At 67.8% G+C, this 17,076-nt stretch overlaps 2 protein-coding genes across 5 annotated transcripts; one reads left to right on the forward strand and one right to left on the reverse strand.

Moving 5' to 3' along the window:
- Positions 1 to 8,396, forward strand: TMEM259 (transmembrane protein 259). 3 transcript variants are annotated; one of them, XM_082737798.1, is made up of 11 exons: positions 2 to 362; positions 3,900 to 4,178; positions 4,847 to 4,946; positions 5,735 to 5,845; positions 6,025 to 6,147; positions 6,232 to 6,332; positions 6,409 to 6,466; positions 6,597 to 6,680; positions 6,758 to 6,890; positions 6,964 to 7,063; positions 7,177 to 8,396. In XM_082737798.1, the coding sequence occupies exons 1-11, from the start codon at positions 138 to 140 to the stop codon at positions 7,720 to 7,722; spliced, it is 1,860 nt and encodes a 619-aa protein (XP_082593924.1). In that variant the 5' UTR covers positions 2 to 137; the 3' UTR covers positions 7,723 to 8,396. The 3 variants fall into 3 exon arrangements, with proteins under 3 accessions (XP_082593923.1, XP_082593925.1, XP_082593924.1); XM_082737797.1 differs by having other exon boundaries at positions 1 to 362; positions 6,025 to 6,332; XM_082737799.1 differs by lacking the exon at positions 6,409 to 6,466 and having other exon boundaries at positions 1 to 362; positions 6,611 to 6,680.
- GRIN3B (glutamate ionotropic receptor NMDA type subunit 3B) lies at positions 8,334 to 16,688 on the reverse strand. Of its 2 annotated transcripts, XM_082737762.1 has the most exons (9): positions 16,233 to 16,673; positions 14,129 to 14,724; positions 12,544 to 13,576; positions 10,510 to 10,655; positions 9,898 to 10,013; positions 9,657 to 9,808; positions 9,216 to 9,380; positions 9,065 to 9,120; positions 8,334 to 8,912 (listed from the first exon to the last, which is right to left on the reverse strand). In XM_082737762.1, exons 1-9 carry the CDS (start codon positions 16,656 to 16,658, stop codon positions 8,549 to 8,551), a joined length of 3,054 nt encoding a protein of 1,017 aa, XP_082593888.1. In that variant the 5' UTR covers positions 16,659 to 16,673; the 3' UTR covers positions 8,334 to 8,548. The 2 variants fall into 2 exon arrangements, with proteins under 2 accessions (XP_082593888.1, XP_082593889.1); XM_082737763.1 differs by lacking the exon at positions 9,065 to 9,120 and having other exon boundaries at positions 16,233 to 16,688.
- Positions 16,689 to 17,076: the final 388 nt, after the last annotated feature.

Genomic DNA, 17,076 nt, shown 5'->3' on the forward strand with positions numbered 1-17,076 from the left:
GCAGGCCGCGGAGGTGGAAGATGGCGGCGGCGGCAGCCGGGCGTCGGTGAGCAGCGCGGCCGCGGCGAGGACGGCCGATGGCGGCCGGGAGGTGCCCTCGGGGACCCGCGGGCCGCTAGGGCGCGACGGTGGGCGGCATGTCGGAGCACGCGGCGCCCGGGGCTCCGGGGCCTGGGCCCAACGGCGGCGGCGGCGGCCCGGTCCCCGCGCGCGGGCCCCGCACCCCCAACCTCAACCCCAACCCGCTCATCAACGTGCGCGACCGGCTCTTCCACGCGCTCTTCTTCAAGATGGCTGTCACCTACTCGCGGCTCTTCCCGCCCGCCTTCCGCCGGCTCTTCGAGTTCTTCGTGCTGCTCAAGGTGACCGAGGGCCCGACCCCTGACCCCTGACCCCTGACCCCCGCGGCCGGACCCCCCTCCCAGGTGTGCGACCTCGGACCCCAGCGGGCGCGCCCGCGGCCTGCCCCCCCCGCCCCGCCGGACCCCCCCCCCCGGAGGCGGGGACCTGCCGGGGGTCTCCCCGCTGCGCCGCGCCCCGGACCGGCCGCCCGCGGTCCTCGGCCCTGCCCTGGCCCCGGGCCGGCCGCGCTCCGCGCTCGCCGCTGCGCGGGACACACCCCTGCTGCCTTCCTGCGTCGGAGCCGCTCCTCGTTTCCGTCGCGGCGCGCCCCTTCCTTGGGGCCTTCCACGCGCCGCCTGCACGGAGCCGCGGGGTCGTGACCGAGCTGAGGACAGCTGCCCGCGTTCGGTCAGCGCCACCGCGGCTCTGCCGCCCCGGCCAGGGGCCTTGTGCGAAGCCGCTTCCCTGGGGAGCAGGGGAGGGTCGTCCCGGACACCGGGACCGCCCGGGGCCTTCCGAGGAGGGTCTCGCCGCGATGACCGCTGCGCCTCTTCAGAGAGCGCTCTGGGTCCCTACGCAGTGGCGAGCGGGCTGGGCGCTGGCCATTGGGGATCTCAGCAGAGCGCTCCCACGCTGGGGCTGGAGATGCGGAGCCCGCCACTCGTGGGGCGGGGGGGCTGGCCTTCGAGGCCCCTGGGGTGCCGGCCAGGCCGGTGGTCTGCTGGAAGGAGCCCAGACCTGGCCTGCCACAGCCGCCAGGAGGTCGCTGGTCCCTCGCCTGGAGACGGCCGGATGCTGCTTCCTTCCCACAGCCCCCCAGAGCATCACGCCCCTGTGGAGGGTTCCCGGCGCGGGTCCCTTCCTGGGGCTCCGGAGTGTGTGACGTGACTTGCTGGGTGGGGGAAGCGCTGCCTTCCCCCGGGCGATGATCAGGGGCTCGGGCTCTTGGGAGCGGGTCCGTTCTGCCTGCTACTTTCTGAGTGCGGAGCGGGTCCTGTGTCTGGGCCAGTCTGGCGCCCGGATGTCCGCGGCGTAGGTCAGCAGGTGTCCTGCGAGGCTCTCGGGCTCCCCAGCTCTTCTCTGTGGCCCAGGGGTCTGTGGGCTAAAGCCTGAGGCCTCATGAACCTCGAGAACTGCCCGATCCCTGGTGTCCTCCGCTTTGTTCATCTGCACGGTGAGGGCTGACGTTGCCGCCAGTTCCAGAACGCTCCCCCCCTGCCTTGCCAGCGTCCGATGCCCTCGCTGCAGAGATGGAGGTCCCTTCGTGGACGTTGTCACTGCTGTCTCTTCCTGTGGTCCCTGTTGAACTAAGCGCACAGCCGTGAGACAGCCCAGACCCCCCAGTTCCTCCACTGGGCCAGACTCGGGGGGAGCAAGAGGCAGTGGCTGGGGCCCACATTCCGGCAGCCTTGGCTTCCCCCTCTGCTGGTCTTCCTGGCATCAAGGCCAGACCAGGACTTCCCCCGTCCTGCAGCAGCGGGCACTAGGTGCCCCCGCCTGTCCAGTTGGACTCTGAACCTTGGGCAGCCTGACCCTGCAGCCACTGAGCGATGCCTGCCTGGTGACAGGGGCTCTGATGTTCCGTGCCTTTGCCACTCCCTCCCCTGTCTGAAGTATGGAGGTGATCCTTGGGCTCGCTATGATGTGTGATAAATGTGTGCAGTGCCCCAGGGTCCCTGCTGTGAAGCGGGAGTCCCTGAACACATGCTCTGTGCCACGTCCTGCCTGCTTCTCTGACACGGCATTGAGAGGCCAGAGCAGGAGGGAGGGAGAGCAGGCTGTGGGGTGAAACAGGCAGGGTCTGTGAGATCAAGCAGACTCAGCCCTCGGGGGAGGCAACCAGAAGTGCATGTGCAAAGGCACTGGGGCTGGCAGGTCAGCAGGAACAGTGGGGCTGGGTGCATGGGGTCGCATGGAATGACAGAGATTGGGGGACTGTGGGTCCCCATGGAGGGCTGGCTGCCACCTTGCCTGGGTACATACGGCTGTGGCAGGTCTTTGGAGGCACCAAAGCTGCGTCTGCCCTCTTGTTCCTAATGGGGAAACTGAGGCCCAGATTCAGGCAGGCCTTGTCAGGTAGAGCAGGGAGCTTCTGGCCTTGTCTCTGGGGATCTCTCCACTTAGTCAAGGGCAGTAGATCTGGGGCCTGAGGGCAGGGAAAAGATGCTGGTGGGAAGACCCCCCCCCCAGGTGCTGGAGAAGGCACCAGGGTGACAGTGGGGAGCTGGGGTCCACGCTGGAATCACACATTGGTTCCACCAGCTCCCCTCAGTTCATGTGCTTTTCGCAGCAGGACACGTCGCTCACATTGTGTCTTGCCCTGTTTCCTACTCTTGGGACCCAGCTTTCCTGTCCAGTTCCACCTCTCCAGGCCATGCGGCTTCTGCCTTAGTTTCCTCATCTTCAGACTGGGAAGGGGGGTGGCAGACACGCATGTCCCTAGAAGAGCCTGGCCGGCCCCTGGCACCAGGCCACACTGCTTGTCCACCCTCTTTTGAGGTTTTGGTGCATGGGCAGCGCTGTCTTTGGCCCAGAGCAGGGGCCCGCTTGACGTCTGGTGTCACCCTGCGGCTGCTCTGGCTCAGCGGTCTCGGAGAGAGGCTGGGGTCCTGAGAGGCAGTGGGTGGGCTGGTCTGTGGGTGGCTCTGCAGGCTTCCTGAGGAGGGGTGGGCGTTCCATGCTGCGACCTGAGCACCTGGGGCTCCGGGGCCTCATCGCTGTCCTGCGGGGCTGCTTCCGGCTGCAGGCGGTTCCTCTCGCCCCAGAGACGGGCCTTTGGAGCTGGCGCATCTCCAGGGTCGGGGTGGGCGCCTGGCTTCAGGCCGAGCCTGCCCCAGGATTACAGCAGCCTGTGTGGGCGCTGGGCTATGTGTCCCCTCAGCTCGCAGCCCCCGGCCAGATGGGGTGGGCGTCTGGGCTCTGCTGCCCAGTCTGTGAGGCAGGCGGTCCCCCCGCGGCACTGGCAGCACGTGCAGGGCTCCTGTCATCCCCGCCGCTGGACACCCGCTTTCCCCAGAACAGTGGTGGGACTCCCATTAGGCCAGCTGGGCCCTTTTCACAGGGCTGCGGGTCGTGGGTAGTACGTGGGCGTGTCGCCCAAGACGCAGGATCCAAAGGCCCCATTAGAAGTGCAGCCATCAGACCGTCATGAGGGGTGGGCTCCGGGGGGCTGGCGGCCCCATTGACGCTCCTGCTTCAGGGCAGCCTGAGGCGGTGACTTCGTGGGGCAGTCCGTGCTGACTCGGGGCAGTCACCGGGGGGTGAGCAGCAGCCCCAGCCCACCCAGCCATGCCAGGAGGATCTCACTTTACAGATGGGGACCTGCCATCCTGGAAGGGGTTCAGGGGAGCTGGGCTGGGCTGGTGAGGACAAGGCAGAGCTGGAGGCTGCTGGGCGCACTGAGTCTGAGCCCCGCCCCCCCAAGGCCAGGTGGCATCCCTGCTCCCTTGGGGCCGTCCTGGGACTTGGGACCCCTGCAGAGTAGGGCCGGCGCGGTGCCCGGGCCTCTGCACTGACCTTCTCCCGCACCCCCCCCCCCCCCCCCCCCCCCCCGCCAGGCCCTGTTCGTCCTCTTCGTCCTGGCCTACATCCACATCGTCTTCTCTCGTTCGCCCATCAACTGCCTGGAGCACGTGCGCGACAAGTGGCCGCGGGAGGGCATCCTGCGCGTCGAGGTGCAGCAGAACTCCAGCCGCGCGCCCGTCTTCCTGCAGTTCTGTGACGGCGGCCGCCGCGGCAGCTTTCCCGGCCTGGCCGTAGAGCCGGGCAGCCCGGAGCCGGAGGAGGACGAGGAGGAGGAGCTGGCCGTGGACATGTTTGGGAACACGTCCATCAAGGTGAGCTGGCCGGGTGTGCTGTGCCTGGGGGCGCCTGGCAAGCTGTGATTCACCTGGGGGAGGGGGGCCTCCCTGCGCCGGCCCGCTCCTGCCTGCTCCTGTGTGGCCTTGGTGGTGGGGTGGTGCTGGGCAGACTTGAGGCCTTGGGCCGGTTCCCAGCCCTTACTGGAAAGGGATAGGCCCATTTCCAGGGGCACCAAGGGCAGAAAGCAGGGAGGAGGCCCCTGGAGGCACTGGGCCGAGAGCTGGCAGCTGGTCCTAGCTGTCCTGGACCGGGGGGACTGGGGAATGCCCTGTTCCTGGAGACGGGCAGTGGCTGCTGGAGTGAGCAGGGTTCGGGGGGGTGTGGGCGAGGCCACGGCCCCGAGAGGAGGACCTGCTGAAGCAGTTAGGGATTAGGGTCCCGTGGTTGGTGAGGACCTGGTCAGGCATTCCCCGCTTCAGGATGCTGACCCTTCCTTCCAAATGGCCCCCAGGGGAGCATGGTGTTGGGCAGGGGGCCTGTAGGAGCTTACAGGTCAGAGACCTTCCAGCCCTGGAGGTGGGGGTGTCCCAGCGGAGGCTAGAGGTCACAGCAGCCAGGGGCGGAGTGTGTGTCCTTGGTCAGCAGATGAGCTGGGACCGTGGGCCAGGCCGCTGCTGATGCCCTTCCTCTCGGCCGCCCACAGTTCGAGCTGGACATTGAGCCCAAGGTGTTGAAGCCACCGGGCAGTGCTGAGGCCCCGAATGACAGCCAGGAGCTCCCCTTCCCAGAGACACCCACAAAAGGTACACCGCAGGCCCCCGGCTGGCCCAGTGGGGAGCGGGTGACTAGATCTTGGGGTTGTGAGTTCGAGCCCCATGCTGAGTGTTGAGATTTCTTTCCTTTTTTCTCTCTTTTTTTTTTTTTTCGAGATTTTTATTTATCAGTCTGGGGGTGCGAGTGAGAACAAGCACACACACAAGTAGGAGGGGCAGAGGGAGCGCGACAAGCAGATCCCCGCCGAGCGCGGGGCTTTATTCCAGGACGCCAGGATCATGACTTGAGTCAAAGGCAGATGCTTAACTGATTAAGCCACCTGGGTGCCCCGCGCAGAGATTTCTTGGAAAATAAAATCTTAAAAAAATAAAAAATAGGTGGCTCAGGCATTAAGGGTCTGCCTTTGGCTCGGGTCGTGATCCCGGGGTCCTGGGAGTGAGCCCCGCGTCGGGTCCCTGCTCGTGTTTCCTTGCTCACTGTCTTTCTGCTGAGTAAATAAAATCGTAAAAAAAGAAGAAAGAAAGAAAGAAAAAGCACCACATCTCGGGCTGATCAGACATGTGCAGCGTATCACTTCAGGGGGTCGTGCCCTGGGGCCGTCCCCCATGCGGAGCCGCCCCACCTCACTTTACCCACCTGTTAGCAGCCTGTGGGGTGGGACGGATGCCCCAGTAACTGGTTCCCTTCTCAGGGAGTCTCTGGGTGGGGGTCATGGGACCCTGACCCACCCCCTCGCTCCCCGGAGCCTGCCGGGAGTGGTCGCCCAGCCCCTCAGGGAAGACGGCTGGACCGCGGCTCATGGGCCTTGTCCCCACAGTGTGGCCGCAGGACGAGTATGTCGTGGAGTACTCGCTGGAGTACGGCTTCCTGCGGCTGTCCCAGGCCACGCGGCAGCGGCTCAGCATCCCCGTCATGGTGGTCACTCTGGGTCAGTGTCCCCTGGGCTGAGGCAGGGGGGTCTCGGGGGCTCCCAGAAGCACTTGGGTCCAGGCGCCGGGTCCCCTTTCCGGCCGCAAGAAGCTTCCTCTGCGGCATGTCGGGTGTCCGGGTCACGGCGTCATTAGAGTGGGGGTCCTGCTGCACACGCTGTCGTGTGCCTGCCTACAGACCCCTCACGGGACCAGTGCTTCGGGGACCGCTTCAGCCGCCTGCTGCTGGCCGAGTTCCTGGGCTACGACGACATCCTTATGTCCAGCGTCAAGGGCCTGGCCGAGAACGAGGAGAACAAGGGTTCGAGGGGCCCTGGGCGCGGGCGGGGTGGGGTGCGGCCCGGCAGCTGGGTGGGCGCTCACGGCCGCCCCTACCTCCGGGCAGGCTTCCTGCGCAACGTGGTGTCCGGGGAGCACTACCGGTTCGTGAGCATGTGGATGGCCCGCACGTCCTACCTGGCCGCCTTCGTCATCATGGTCATCTTCGTGAGTGCCGGGAGCTGGGGCAGGGCGGGCGTGCGGGCGAGGTGCTCCCTGAGACATCCCGCGCCCTTGCTTGCAGACCCTCAGCGTGTCCATGCTGCTCAGATACTCCCACCACCAGATTTTTGTCTTCATTGGTGAGTCTCCCTGCCCGCCGGTGGGTGGGAGGGCTGGGCTCCGCCCCCCGGCCCCCAGGGCCCCCTGCCCACCTCGCCCAACCGCCGGGCACCTTACCTGGTCTGCCCGCGCGCCGCTTTCTGCCCGCAGTGGACCTGCTGCAGATGCTGGAGATGAACATGGCCATCGCCTTCCCCGCCGCGCCCCTGCTCACGGTCATCCTGGCCCTCGTAGGTGAGGACCTCCTCCCCTGTCCCTCCTGGCCCCGGCCCCCCACACCCCCACCCGCCCAACCGCCAGCCTCCCCACAGGGATGGAGGCCATCATGTCTGAGTTTTTCAACGACACCACCACGGCCTTCTACATCATCCTCATCGTCTGGCTGGCCGACCAGTACGACGCCATCTGCTGCCACACAAACACCAGCAAGAGGCACTGGCTGCGGTGAGCACCCGGGCTGGGGAGGCAGGGGCGGGGCGGTGGGCGGCGGCTCACTGTGCCCCCCCCCCCCCCGCAGCTTCTTCTACCTGTACCATTTCGCCTTCTACGCTTACCACTACCGCTTCAACGGCCAGTACAGCAGCCTGGCCCTGGTCACTTCCTGGCTCTTCATCCAGGTGAGGAGCCTGCCTCACTCTCCATGGGGGCGTCTGGCCTATGCCGGGTTCCACGGGGGGCCGGGGTTCTGGCTCCGGATGCTGGCCTGACCCAGAGCCCCCCGCACCCCCAGCATTCCATGATCTACTTCTTCCACCACTACGAGCTGCCCGCCATCCTGCAGCAGATCCGAATCCAAGAGATGCTGCTGCAGACCCCACCGCTGGGCGCCGGAGCCCCCACGGCGCTTCCCGATGACCTGAACAACAACGGGGGCTCCCCGGCCGCCACCCCTGACCCTGCTGGCCAACCGCCCGCCCTGGGCCCTAGCATGCCGGGCGGTAGTGGGGGCCCCAGTCCCGTGGCTGAGGCGCCCAGCTCTCTGGTAGCTGCGGCAGCTTCGGTGGCCGCGGCAGCCAGCGGGGACCTGGGCTGGATGGCAGAAACGGCTGCCATGATCACAGACGCCTCCTTCCTGTCTGGCCTCAGTGCCTCCCTCCTGGAGCGGCGGCCCGCTGGTCCGCTGAGCCCTGGTGGGGGGCTCTCCCGAGTCCCCCAGGACAGTGCCCCCTCCAGCAACCCCATGGCACGTGATACAGCGCCCCCAGCTGCCGGGGTGAGTGGGCCCACCCCCACCCCCACAGCCCCAGTGGACCCATCCCCAGAGGTTGGTTCCTGAGCCTTGGGCAACTGACCGCCCCCTCCCTGGCCATGTAGGCCCACTGGGTACCACCTGGCTGGAGCCCTCGTATCAGGGAGGCTGTCCCGGGGGGTTCTTGGGGTGGCCCAGCCTGTCTTGGGTGGTGTCAGGATCATCGGGTTTGCCCAGAGGGGCTTCTCTTTCCTAGTGTGGGGCCTGCTGGAGGCCTGTCCCTGCTGCTAGTGGTGGGCCCCTCAGCCAGTGAATCATGGCAGGCCAAAGTGGGGGGGTGGGGGCTCCATGGAAGGTTCCTGAAAGGGCTGGTGAACTCTGTGAAGTGAGCTGTTCCTCAGTCACAGAGCGGGGCAGGTCTCCAACAAGGTGAACGCCGGCGGGGCCACCCTCGCGGTCCCGGCCCGCTCCGCTGGTGCTCCTCATGCTCAGTGCCTTTTCCACGGCCCCTGACCCCAGGTGTGTGTACCAGGGCTGGGGTCCCGGGAGGGCAGAGCTCGCGCCTCGGCTCGGGGATGCCGCGCACAAGCGCCAACATGGAGGGCGGTGGCCGGGCGCGGGGCTCCAGCCCTGCTGGGGTGGGAGTGGGACAGGGCTGGTGGCCGGACGAAATCACTCGGTGAGGAATGCAGAGAGCGCTCATTCCATTCTATTTAATGCAGTGTACAAAATTGTGTTTGTATATAGAATAAACTGTTCACATCCGCCGGAGCGTCTGCGCGCGGGCGGGGAGGTGCCGCGGGCTTGGGGCGGGTCTTCGGGAAGGCTCGGGGGTGGGGGTCCATCGGGCAGGGCCCGGGGAGGGGGTGCCTGCGCCGGGCAGGGGGTGCGTTCCCAGAGTCGTCGAGCGCCTTCAGGTGCTTCGAAGCAGGTGCAGAGGCCGGTCCCCGTCCCCCAGCTGGGCCAGCAGCTCGCCTCGCCGTGCCAGGGCCTGGCGGAGCTGCTCCCGCGCACTCTCGATGCGCTGCTCCAGCTCCTGCAGCTCGCCGGGACCGGGAGGGCCCGAGGGCAGCACAGCTGGTAGGCGGCCGTTGGAACACAGCCAGACCGGGCCCTCTGGCCGCCCCGCCTCCTCCGAGTCAGGCGCCGCGGCGGCTTCTGCGGGCTCCAGCAGGAAGCGCACGCGACGCTCCCTCGCCACGGCCCGGCGCACCCGGGTCCAGCTCGCCGCGCCCGCAGACGCTGCCGGTGCGTCCTGCTGCTGGTCCTCCAGAGCCCTGGGGACGTGCGATGTTAGGGGCTGGGTCCGTAACCCCCGGCGCGCACGTCCACTTTGCTCCTGGGGTCAGGGTCTCGGGGCGACGGAGCGGCCCTGTCCCGCGGGGGAGGTCTAGGGTCGCAGCGGTAGGGAGGGGGTGGGGCCCTTTACCTGGGGCCTGGCTCTTCGGCTCCTGGCGGCTCTGTGTTGAGGGCGCGGTGGATTCTCTGCAAGCCCAGAGGCTCCGTCGGGGTCAGGGGATGCTGCCCGCCCCACCCCCACCTCCACCCTCCACCCCCGGCTCGCGCCTCCGGTCGTTCACCTGACTTGTGTGCAGCCAGTACTGCAGCTTCTTGCCCCTGCGGATGCGCGGGAGCACCAGGTGGTAGAAGACGTGCTCGCCCAGGCAGCTGAGCAGAGCGCTGCCCAGCCCCAGGCAGAGCAGCACAAAGAGTCCCGAGAAGTGGTAGATGCCCACCTGCAGCGTCTGGGGGTGACACGTGGGCACAAACCCTTCACGGGCAGGCCCGGACCCGCGCGGAGCCCTGGGGCTGCGGAGCCGGATTGGGAGGCTGGCCTTGCGCGTCGGGGAGGGGGATGGGCGGGCGGTCAGGTTGCCCGGGGAGCGCTGGAGCTGGGCTTTCGTAGAAGCCGCTGTGCACGATTCTGGGCAGCGAGATTGACCACCTCACTAGAGGCCCATGCAGGCTCAGGGCCCCCCGCCACGTGCCTAGCCCCACCCCGGGTCCCCGGCCCTCCCCACCTCTGTAACGGCGAGGACGCGCTTCCCACAAGGAACCATCCGGTACCACTTGTCGTGCAGCAGGTCGATGAAACCGGAGGACTTGTAGCGGCTGATGAACTCGGACAGGTTGGAGGTGAGCGGCGAGTTCTGAGGGAGTCCGATGCCGTAGCCTGGGGGAGGCCAGGGGTTGGGTTGGGGCCAAGCTGGACACAGCCCCAGAGGAGCCACCCCGGGGCCACTGGTCCTGGAGGCCCCTCACCCTCCATGGCAAAAGGCTTGCCCACGGTCAGCAGTTTACAGTCGGCGTCGATGGAGACCTCGTAGTCCAGGAGCGACTTGTCCATGATGAAGGCGTTGAGCTTGGGGGGGTCGCTCCTGCGGGGGTCGCGCAGTGAGAGGAGAGGCCTCACCTTGCCTTAGGTGCCCCGCCCCGCCCCCGCATCCTGCCCGTCGGCCCCGCCCCCCGCGTCCTTCCGTCCGCCCTGCCCCGCCCCAGGTTCCCCTCCCACCCAGACGCACGGCCCCGCCCCCCGCGTCCTGCCTCCGGCCCCGCCCCAGATGCCCCTCCCACCCAGGCGGCCGCCCCGCCCCCACATCCTGCCCGTCGGCCCCGCCCCTCGCGTCCTTCCGCCCGCCCTAGGTGCCCCTCCCACCCAGACGCCCGGCCCCGCCCCAAGTTCCCCGCCCACCAGGGCGGCCGCCCCCGCATCCTGCCCCTCGGCCCCGCCCCCCGCGTCCTGCCCCTCGGCCCCGCCCCCCGCATCCTGCCCCCTCGGCCCCGCCCCTCCCCAGATGCCCCTCCCACCCAGGCGGCCGCCCCCGCCCCCGCATCCTGCCGGCCCGCCGCGCCCTGCCAGCCGCGGGGCCTCACGTGAGCATGGCGACGCCGTGCGGCGTGGTGGGCGCGCTGTGGCGCCGCATGTGCGCGTGCAGGTCGGGGAAGCTCTTCTTGATGTAGGCCTCGGCGCTGCTCTCCCACACGGTGCCCACGCGGAAGCCCTGGGACGGGTGGTGCAGCTGCGGGGTGGGGCAGCGCGTCGGCCCCGGCGCTCGCCCGGCCGGCCGCTCCGTGCACCCCCTCCCCCGGCCCTCCCCCGGCTTCTCCCGCTGCCGCCCGACTGGGGCGCGACCATCTGGGGGCTTCTCTGGGCTCCGCGGGGTCCGGCAGCAGCCCTGCCCCACCCACTCGACGCCAGGAGCTCCCCAGTCGTGGGGCCACCCGACGGGGCCCACTGTCCCCCCAGGCAGGGTCACTGGGTGAGAGCCGCTGTTCTAAACGCCCACGTGTCCATCTCCGCGCAGACCCGGCCCTGAACCCCAGACCTCCTCCCCTTCCCACCACGTCCTCCACGGCTCTCCTGGGCTCTCACGGGACTCTGTCCCCAGCGGACCCCTACACCTGGCCTCCTGGGACTTCCTGCCCCGGTCAAGTTGACCCTGTACTCCCTGTTCTCTCCCGAGTGTCCCGGAACCCGCCCACCGCTCAGCCCCCCAGCTTTCCGGGGACAGTCCCCTCTGCCCTGGCCTCCCCACGCAGTCCTGCAAACTCCTAACGGGTGAGTGAGCGGGTACACTGACCCAGGCCTCCGGATGTGGCTACAGCACCCCGAAAATGCCAGACCTGAATGGGACCTCTGGATCAGTGCCGTCTAGAACGTTCTGGATTTGCGCTGTTCTCAAGTGGCCGCGGAGCACTTGCAGCCGGTTAATTTGTGAAGGTGGTGAGTGGCCAGCCCACCAGACAGCTTTGGGTCTAAGTTTCGTTCCCCCTTTACAAAGGATGTGGGGTCTGGGGTGCAGCAGAGCAGGCTAAGCACCCCAGGACACAGCCAGCCTGGTCCCAACTGTGGGAGGCGTTACTGGACAAAAGATTTCTGCAGCACCAATTTCTGGGGCACAGTAACTGGGGAGGAAATCGACCTGCAGTGGTGCGTGTTTAGGACCCAGATTCAAACAAAGCGTGGGCGGCAGGAGGGAGAGCACTGGGAAGAGGGGACCCTGATGTGCGAGACCTTCCAGAATAATCACGGTGAAACACCAAAGAATCCAGAGGCTGGGGCTGTCCTGGGGGGGAACCTGGCTGGGAGTTGATTTTGGAGCTGGAGGATGGGCTCATTCCTGGCACTCAATGCTCCCTACTCAACCACGTTTCAAATGGGGCGCCTGCGTGGCTCAGTGGCTTGAAGCCTCTACCTTCAGCTCAGGTCAGGATCCCAGGGATCGAGCCCCACAGGGCTCTCTGCTCAGCAGGGAGCCTGCTTTCCTTCCTCTCTCTCTGTCTGCCTCTCTGCCTACTTATGATCTCTGTCAAATAAATTAAAAAAAAAAAAAAAAGAATACTTCAAATGTTTCATTAAAAGAAATACCTAGACAGGGGCCCACCTGGGCTCAGCTCATAGCCCTCCAGGGCCGTGAAGGAGAGAATGGGGGAAGTTCTGTCCCAGGAGGAACTGCTCTGGACTCTCTGCAGGGTGTGCCCTGTGCCTCCTCCCACTCTGCTCCTGCCCCAGGGCCTTTGCACCTGCTGTGCTTTCTCTCCCAACATTCCTCCCTGATATCTACAGAAAAGTGCCTACAATGTCACCACCTCCCAGAGGATTCCCTCATCGCATTTGAGATGTGCCTCCCAGTACTTCCTGTGTCCCCACGCTGCCTTATTTCCTCCCTGACACTGGATAGCCACCTCACACACCACCCAGCTGGCTTGTTTTGCTTCTTGACACCTCCCCTGCAGTGTGCAGCCTCCACCGGTTTTGTCCCAGCTGGGCCCCCCGAGGCCGGCACACAGCAAACGCTCTAGGAACGTTTTCCGCAGCAGGCAGCTGCACGTGTCTGCGTCTTGGGATGGGAGCTGGGGGAGTGGGCGACCCCCCAGCTTGGACCTCCAGGGCCCATAACCGCCCACCTTGGGGTCATGGATCCCCGACAGCTCCAGGAAGGTCTTGTCCCCGACCATGACGGCGGCCAGGTTGGCCGTGTAGCTGGACAGCACAAGCAGGCAGAAGATGGCCCACAGGTTCATGAGCAGACGTCCCGTGGGGCACTTGGGCGTCTTGCTGGACACGGTGCGTCCGAAGAGGATGGCATAGCAGAGGTTGAGGGCCGAGGAGTAGGAGAACACGGTGGCCCGGTTCCTGCCACGGGGCGTGAGGCCGTAGGGGCTGCGCCACTCGTACAGTGTGAGGAAGAGCGCCGTGAGGTGCAGGGCAGCAAAGACGCCCAGCCACATGGACCAGTGCAGCGGCCACATGAAGGCGCCGATGGGCGAGGCCGTGTCGCGGGCCCGCACCATGATACCCAGGCTGGTGGAGAAGAAGGGGCTGCTGAAGTCCAGCACCTGGGAGCGGGCCGAATTGATGCTGAAGCTGGTGACGGCCATGTGCGCCCTGCCGGCCAGCAGGTCCCCCACCAGGCCAGTCCAGCGGCCGTCCCGCAGGGCGCCATACTTGCCGTCACCCACGATGTACAGCTCGAAGTCGAAGGGTGTGTCGTCCGCCAGGCGCTCCAGCAGGTCGATGCAGTAGCCGAAGCAGCACCTGCGCAGGGCGCGGGGTACCGAGCCGTTGGCCAGCGCGGCGAACAGCGCATCCAGGGTGGCCGAGTCGTTGGTGCCGGGGGCCAGGCACAGCTGCCCCGCGGGGCACTGCCCGTCCTCGTCCGGCTCCCGGGCAAACACGAAAGGATGCTCCACCAGCGTCACCACGCGCAGCTTGGGCCGCGCTCGGGCTCCCGGCGAGGGTGGGGGCTGTGCGGCGGCACCGCCCGGCCCAGACTCCAGCCGCCCAGCCCGCCAGCTGCCCACGGTGGCCCAGGCCGGGGCACCCCGCGGGTCCTGGCGCAGGCTCCACACTCGGAAGTACCGGGAGATGTGTACCTGGGAAGAGCGGCTCACCCACACGGGTCCCGTGCGGCCCCGGAAGGACGTGTTGGCCAGGAACCTGGGGGGCGGGGGGCAGCGCGGGGCCAGGGTCAGGCAGCCTGGGCTGGTGGTCAGGAGCCCTCCAGCCGAGCTCAACCCCCACGGGGGTCACCTCTCTGAGCACACGGCGGGGACCACGGAGGATGCTGCTGTGTACCCCCTACCAGGCCCCCTGACCAGCCAGGCACCCACGTCGTGAACTAGTGACAATGTCTCTGGCCCAAAGCCAACGATTGCCCACTTGAGAAGCCTGGGTGAAGCCACCTGGTGCTGGGACGCTGTCCACCCTGCAGGGCTCCCGAGGGATCAGGCAGGAACGCATCCCTGCCAGCCTCACCCCTCCCCTGCCCCTGCCCTTCATGTTTCTCTCCCAGGACCCTGAGCCCCTCGCCCGACCCCTTTCTCCGGCTCTGCGTCTGCCTGCGCCATAAACAGCCTCCTGGGGAGAGGCCAGCCCCGGCATACAGCAAGTATCCCATGCAGATGCTCCCACGGCGCCCAGACGGAGGCGAGCGGATGTGGGGCCCGGAACCCACCCCCCCCGCACACACACGATGGGGTCCTCACTCACCGCGCCAAGAGGCGGCCAGAGGACGCGGGCCCGGCCAGCTGCCGGTCGTTGCAGTTGACCGTGGTGGGCAGGAGGGCGTGCTCCGGCTCCACCCGCGCGGCATGATCCAGGGCTCGCACCACCAGCTCCACAGCGTCGTGAACAGCGGCCTCCAACGGCGGCCGGGCCACCTCGCCCAGGGCCAGCAGCCCCAGAGGCAGGCCCTCAGAGGGCAGGACCTCGGCGGACAGTGGCGTGCCCAGCAGCCAGTGGGGAGGGCCAGGGGGTACGGCCTGCAACACCTGCCATGCACGGGCGGGGCTGCAACCCAGGAGCACAGCCGCGGGGGCGGGAGCCGAGCCCCCTGCTGGAGCCCCCAGGGGGGCCAGGCGCGCCTGCAGCCCCTTGGCGCCTGTGTCTGGCCGACTCAAGTCCAGCACCAGCTTCGGGGCCCTGCCGGCTCGGGCTGTCCAGAGGGCCACCAGGCCAGCAGGGTCCCGCACACGGCAGAGCACCAGGCTGGCCTCCTCCCAGGTGTGCGCCCGCAGCAGAGCCACCAGCACGTCCAGCAGCGTCTCCAGGGGGCTGGCCCAGTCCAGCTGTAGGTGGAACGGGTTCTGGCAAGGGGGTGTGTCACAGTTAGGGCTGGCGACCTGGGACCCACCATACCCTTCCCACACCCATCAGCAGGTGTTCAATAAAGAGTCCCCTTCAGAACTGGACAGCATGCCTGCCCCCTCCAGCCCACCTCTGCTCTAAACCTTCTTTATTTCCCCACTGCCATCCACACAAAGCCCAGCCTCCTTGGCCTGACATTCAGGGCCTGCTTTCTCGCTCTGGCCACCCTGGTAATGCCCCACCTTGAGGCTTTTTGCATTTCACAGCTAGAATCCCTTTCTCTCTCTGTGCCAGCCAACTCCTATACATCCTTCAAAACCCAGCTCCATCGCCCCCCTCTATTTAGACTTCCCTGGCAAGCCGGGGATTTGAGGGCCTCTCTGTGCCCAGTGGCACCCAGAAAGTGCTCCTGGATTTGCCTCTAGCCTGCGAAGGACGAGATCGCTTGCCAGACCTCTAAGGTTTTACAAAGGTGGGGACAGGACGCGGAGGGCTGGGGGTGCTGTTTAATCCTTCCGGAAAGACGGAGTTACAACGGCAGAGCCTCAGTTCCTGGAGGCGGCAGCAGAGGGCGCCACAGGCCCGGGTTTGGGTTCTGCATCTTCCCTGCGAGGGTCGGGTGGGGGGGGCAGGGGGCTGGCCTCGACACTGGGACAGCTGCGTTTGTGAGACCCCAGGCCTCCTCTAGGGACCCCACCCCCCTCCCCGAGGCGAGGGAAGCCCTGGAGGGGGCTTCAAGGTGGGTTTGAAGGGAGGCCCTACTCTTCCCCATATCCCTACCCGGGACCCCTCCTTGCTGCCCAGGGAGGGGTCTTTCCCGGGGACGCCCAGAGCCCTGTCAGTCACCCGTTTCTCCTCCTTATCCCATCTTCTCCTTATTCAGGCGAATCCAGGCCCAGGGCTGGAACCCCCCATCCCCGGAGGATGGAGAGGTTTGAGTGACAGCCCACCCGGAGGAGGCTGGGAAGACCCTCCAGCAGCCGATGGAGCTGCATCCCCCCCCCCCGCGCCCCGGAGATGGAGCCTGGAGACCTGCTTCCCGTCCAGCCCTCGGCCAGGGGGCGGGAACGGGGAGAAGCCCTCCGCGGGCAAGGGACCCTGCTCCGCATGGCCAGGGCGCCTCTGACCGTTAGCAGACGGTGGCCAGCCAGACTCCGTCACCGAGGCCCAGGAAACGGGTCTGCACGGGAGCTGCGTGCCCCGGAGGGACCCTCGTGCGGGTTTCGCCATCCGGGTCCAGAAGCATCTCACGGTCCCGTCGCTGGTTCAGGTTCCCTCGCTCGGGGGGCATCCGGGGCCCAGGGGTCCAAATGGGTCCCGCGAGCCGCCCCGGGGACGCCCTCTGGACTCCTGGGCATCCCGGGGGCGGGGGATGGGGGCCTCCTGTCTCCGCCATCCGGAATCCGGTCCCGTGCGCCCCGGCGGCTCTGGCGTCGGACCCCCGGTCCCCCACGCCCCAGGGGCGCCCCGGCGCGCCCCTCCTCCGGATCCCTGCGTCCCCGCGTACCGGGACCCCGAGGGGCGCGCGCGCCTCCCGCCGCAGCACGCTGAGCACGGGGGTCTCCGTGGCCGCCGCCAGGAAGTGCAGCTGCAGCAGCTCGGGCCGCGCCTCCGGGAAGGCCAGCACGGCCGCCACGCCCGGGGTCGCCAGCGTCTGGCACAGGCCGCGGGCCAGCGAGGCGGGGTCGCGGGCAGGGGGCGCGGCGGCCGCCAGCTCCAGGCTCAGGTTGTGCGGCAGCCGCGACGCCAGGGCGGCCCGGGCCAGGGCGGCGAGGACGCGGGCGCGGGCGGCGGGCGCGCGGGGCAGGAGGGCGCCCAGGCGCACCGAGCCCCCCAGGCGCGCCAGGACGCCGCATGGCTGCGGGTGGCCCCCGGCGGGCCCCGGCCCCAGCGCCAGCGCCAGGCAGAGCCACAGCGTCCGCACAAACTCCATCCCAAAGTTGCCGGCGCCGCGGCGGGGCGGCACCGCGGGTGCGGGCGCGCGGGAGGCGGGATCTCTGCGTGGCCCCGCAGCTCGCCGGCCCGCCCCGCGGGGCTGGCGCCTCCCCCGCGGCGCGCCAGGGCGACCTGCGCCCTCGCCCCTCCCGGCCCCTCCCGACGTCAGCCACGCCCTAGGCGGGAGCAGGACCCACTGCCCAGGGCAGGAAACTGAGGCTCACACGGCCACGCCGCGCGGGGTGGGGGTGGGGTGTGGCACCAGGCCACGGGCTCTTCCCAGCTCCCTGCCAGGGGAGTTAGCGCCCCATTCCACAGACGAGAAAACCGATGCTGAGCACCAGGAAGAGATTTTGTGCCAAATTCAGTCCTCACGCTCATCCCTGTTCCATCCCAGGACGCCCATGCCCCCTCCA

This window comes from Mustela nivalis, assembly GCF_964662115.1.
Source record: "Mustela nivalis genome assembly, chromosome: 1".
NCBI lineage: Eukaryota > Metazoa > Chordata > Mammalia > Carnivora > Mustelidae > Mustela > Mustela nivalis.

Coding starts and splice junctions, on each gene's coding strand:
- TMEM259 (XM_082737797.1), top strand. CDS start 138: ATGTCGGAGCACGCGGCGCCCGGGGCTCCGGGGCCTGGGCCCAACGGC. Junction 5,846..6,024: donor CGTCATGGTGGTCACTCTGG/GTCAGTGTCCCC, acceptor GCCTGCCTACAG/ACCCCTCACGGGACCAGTGC. Junction 6,681..6,757: donor GGTCATCCTGGCCCTCGTAG/GTGAGGACCTCC, acceptor GCCTCCCCACAG/GGATGGAGGCCATCATGTCT.
- GRIN3B (XM_082737762.1), bottom strand. CDS start 16,658: ATGGAGTTTGTGCGGACGCTGTGGCTCTGCCTGGCGCTGGCGCTGGGG. Junction 9,121..9,215: donor ACTGGCTGCACACAAGTCAG/GTGAACGACCGG, acceptor CTGGGCTTGCAG/AGAATCCACCGCGCCCTCAA. Junction 8,913..9,064: donor GCCGAAGAGCCAGGCCCCAG/GTAAAGGGCCCC, acceptor GCACGTCCCCAG/GGCTCTGGAGGACCAGCAGC.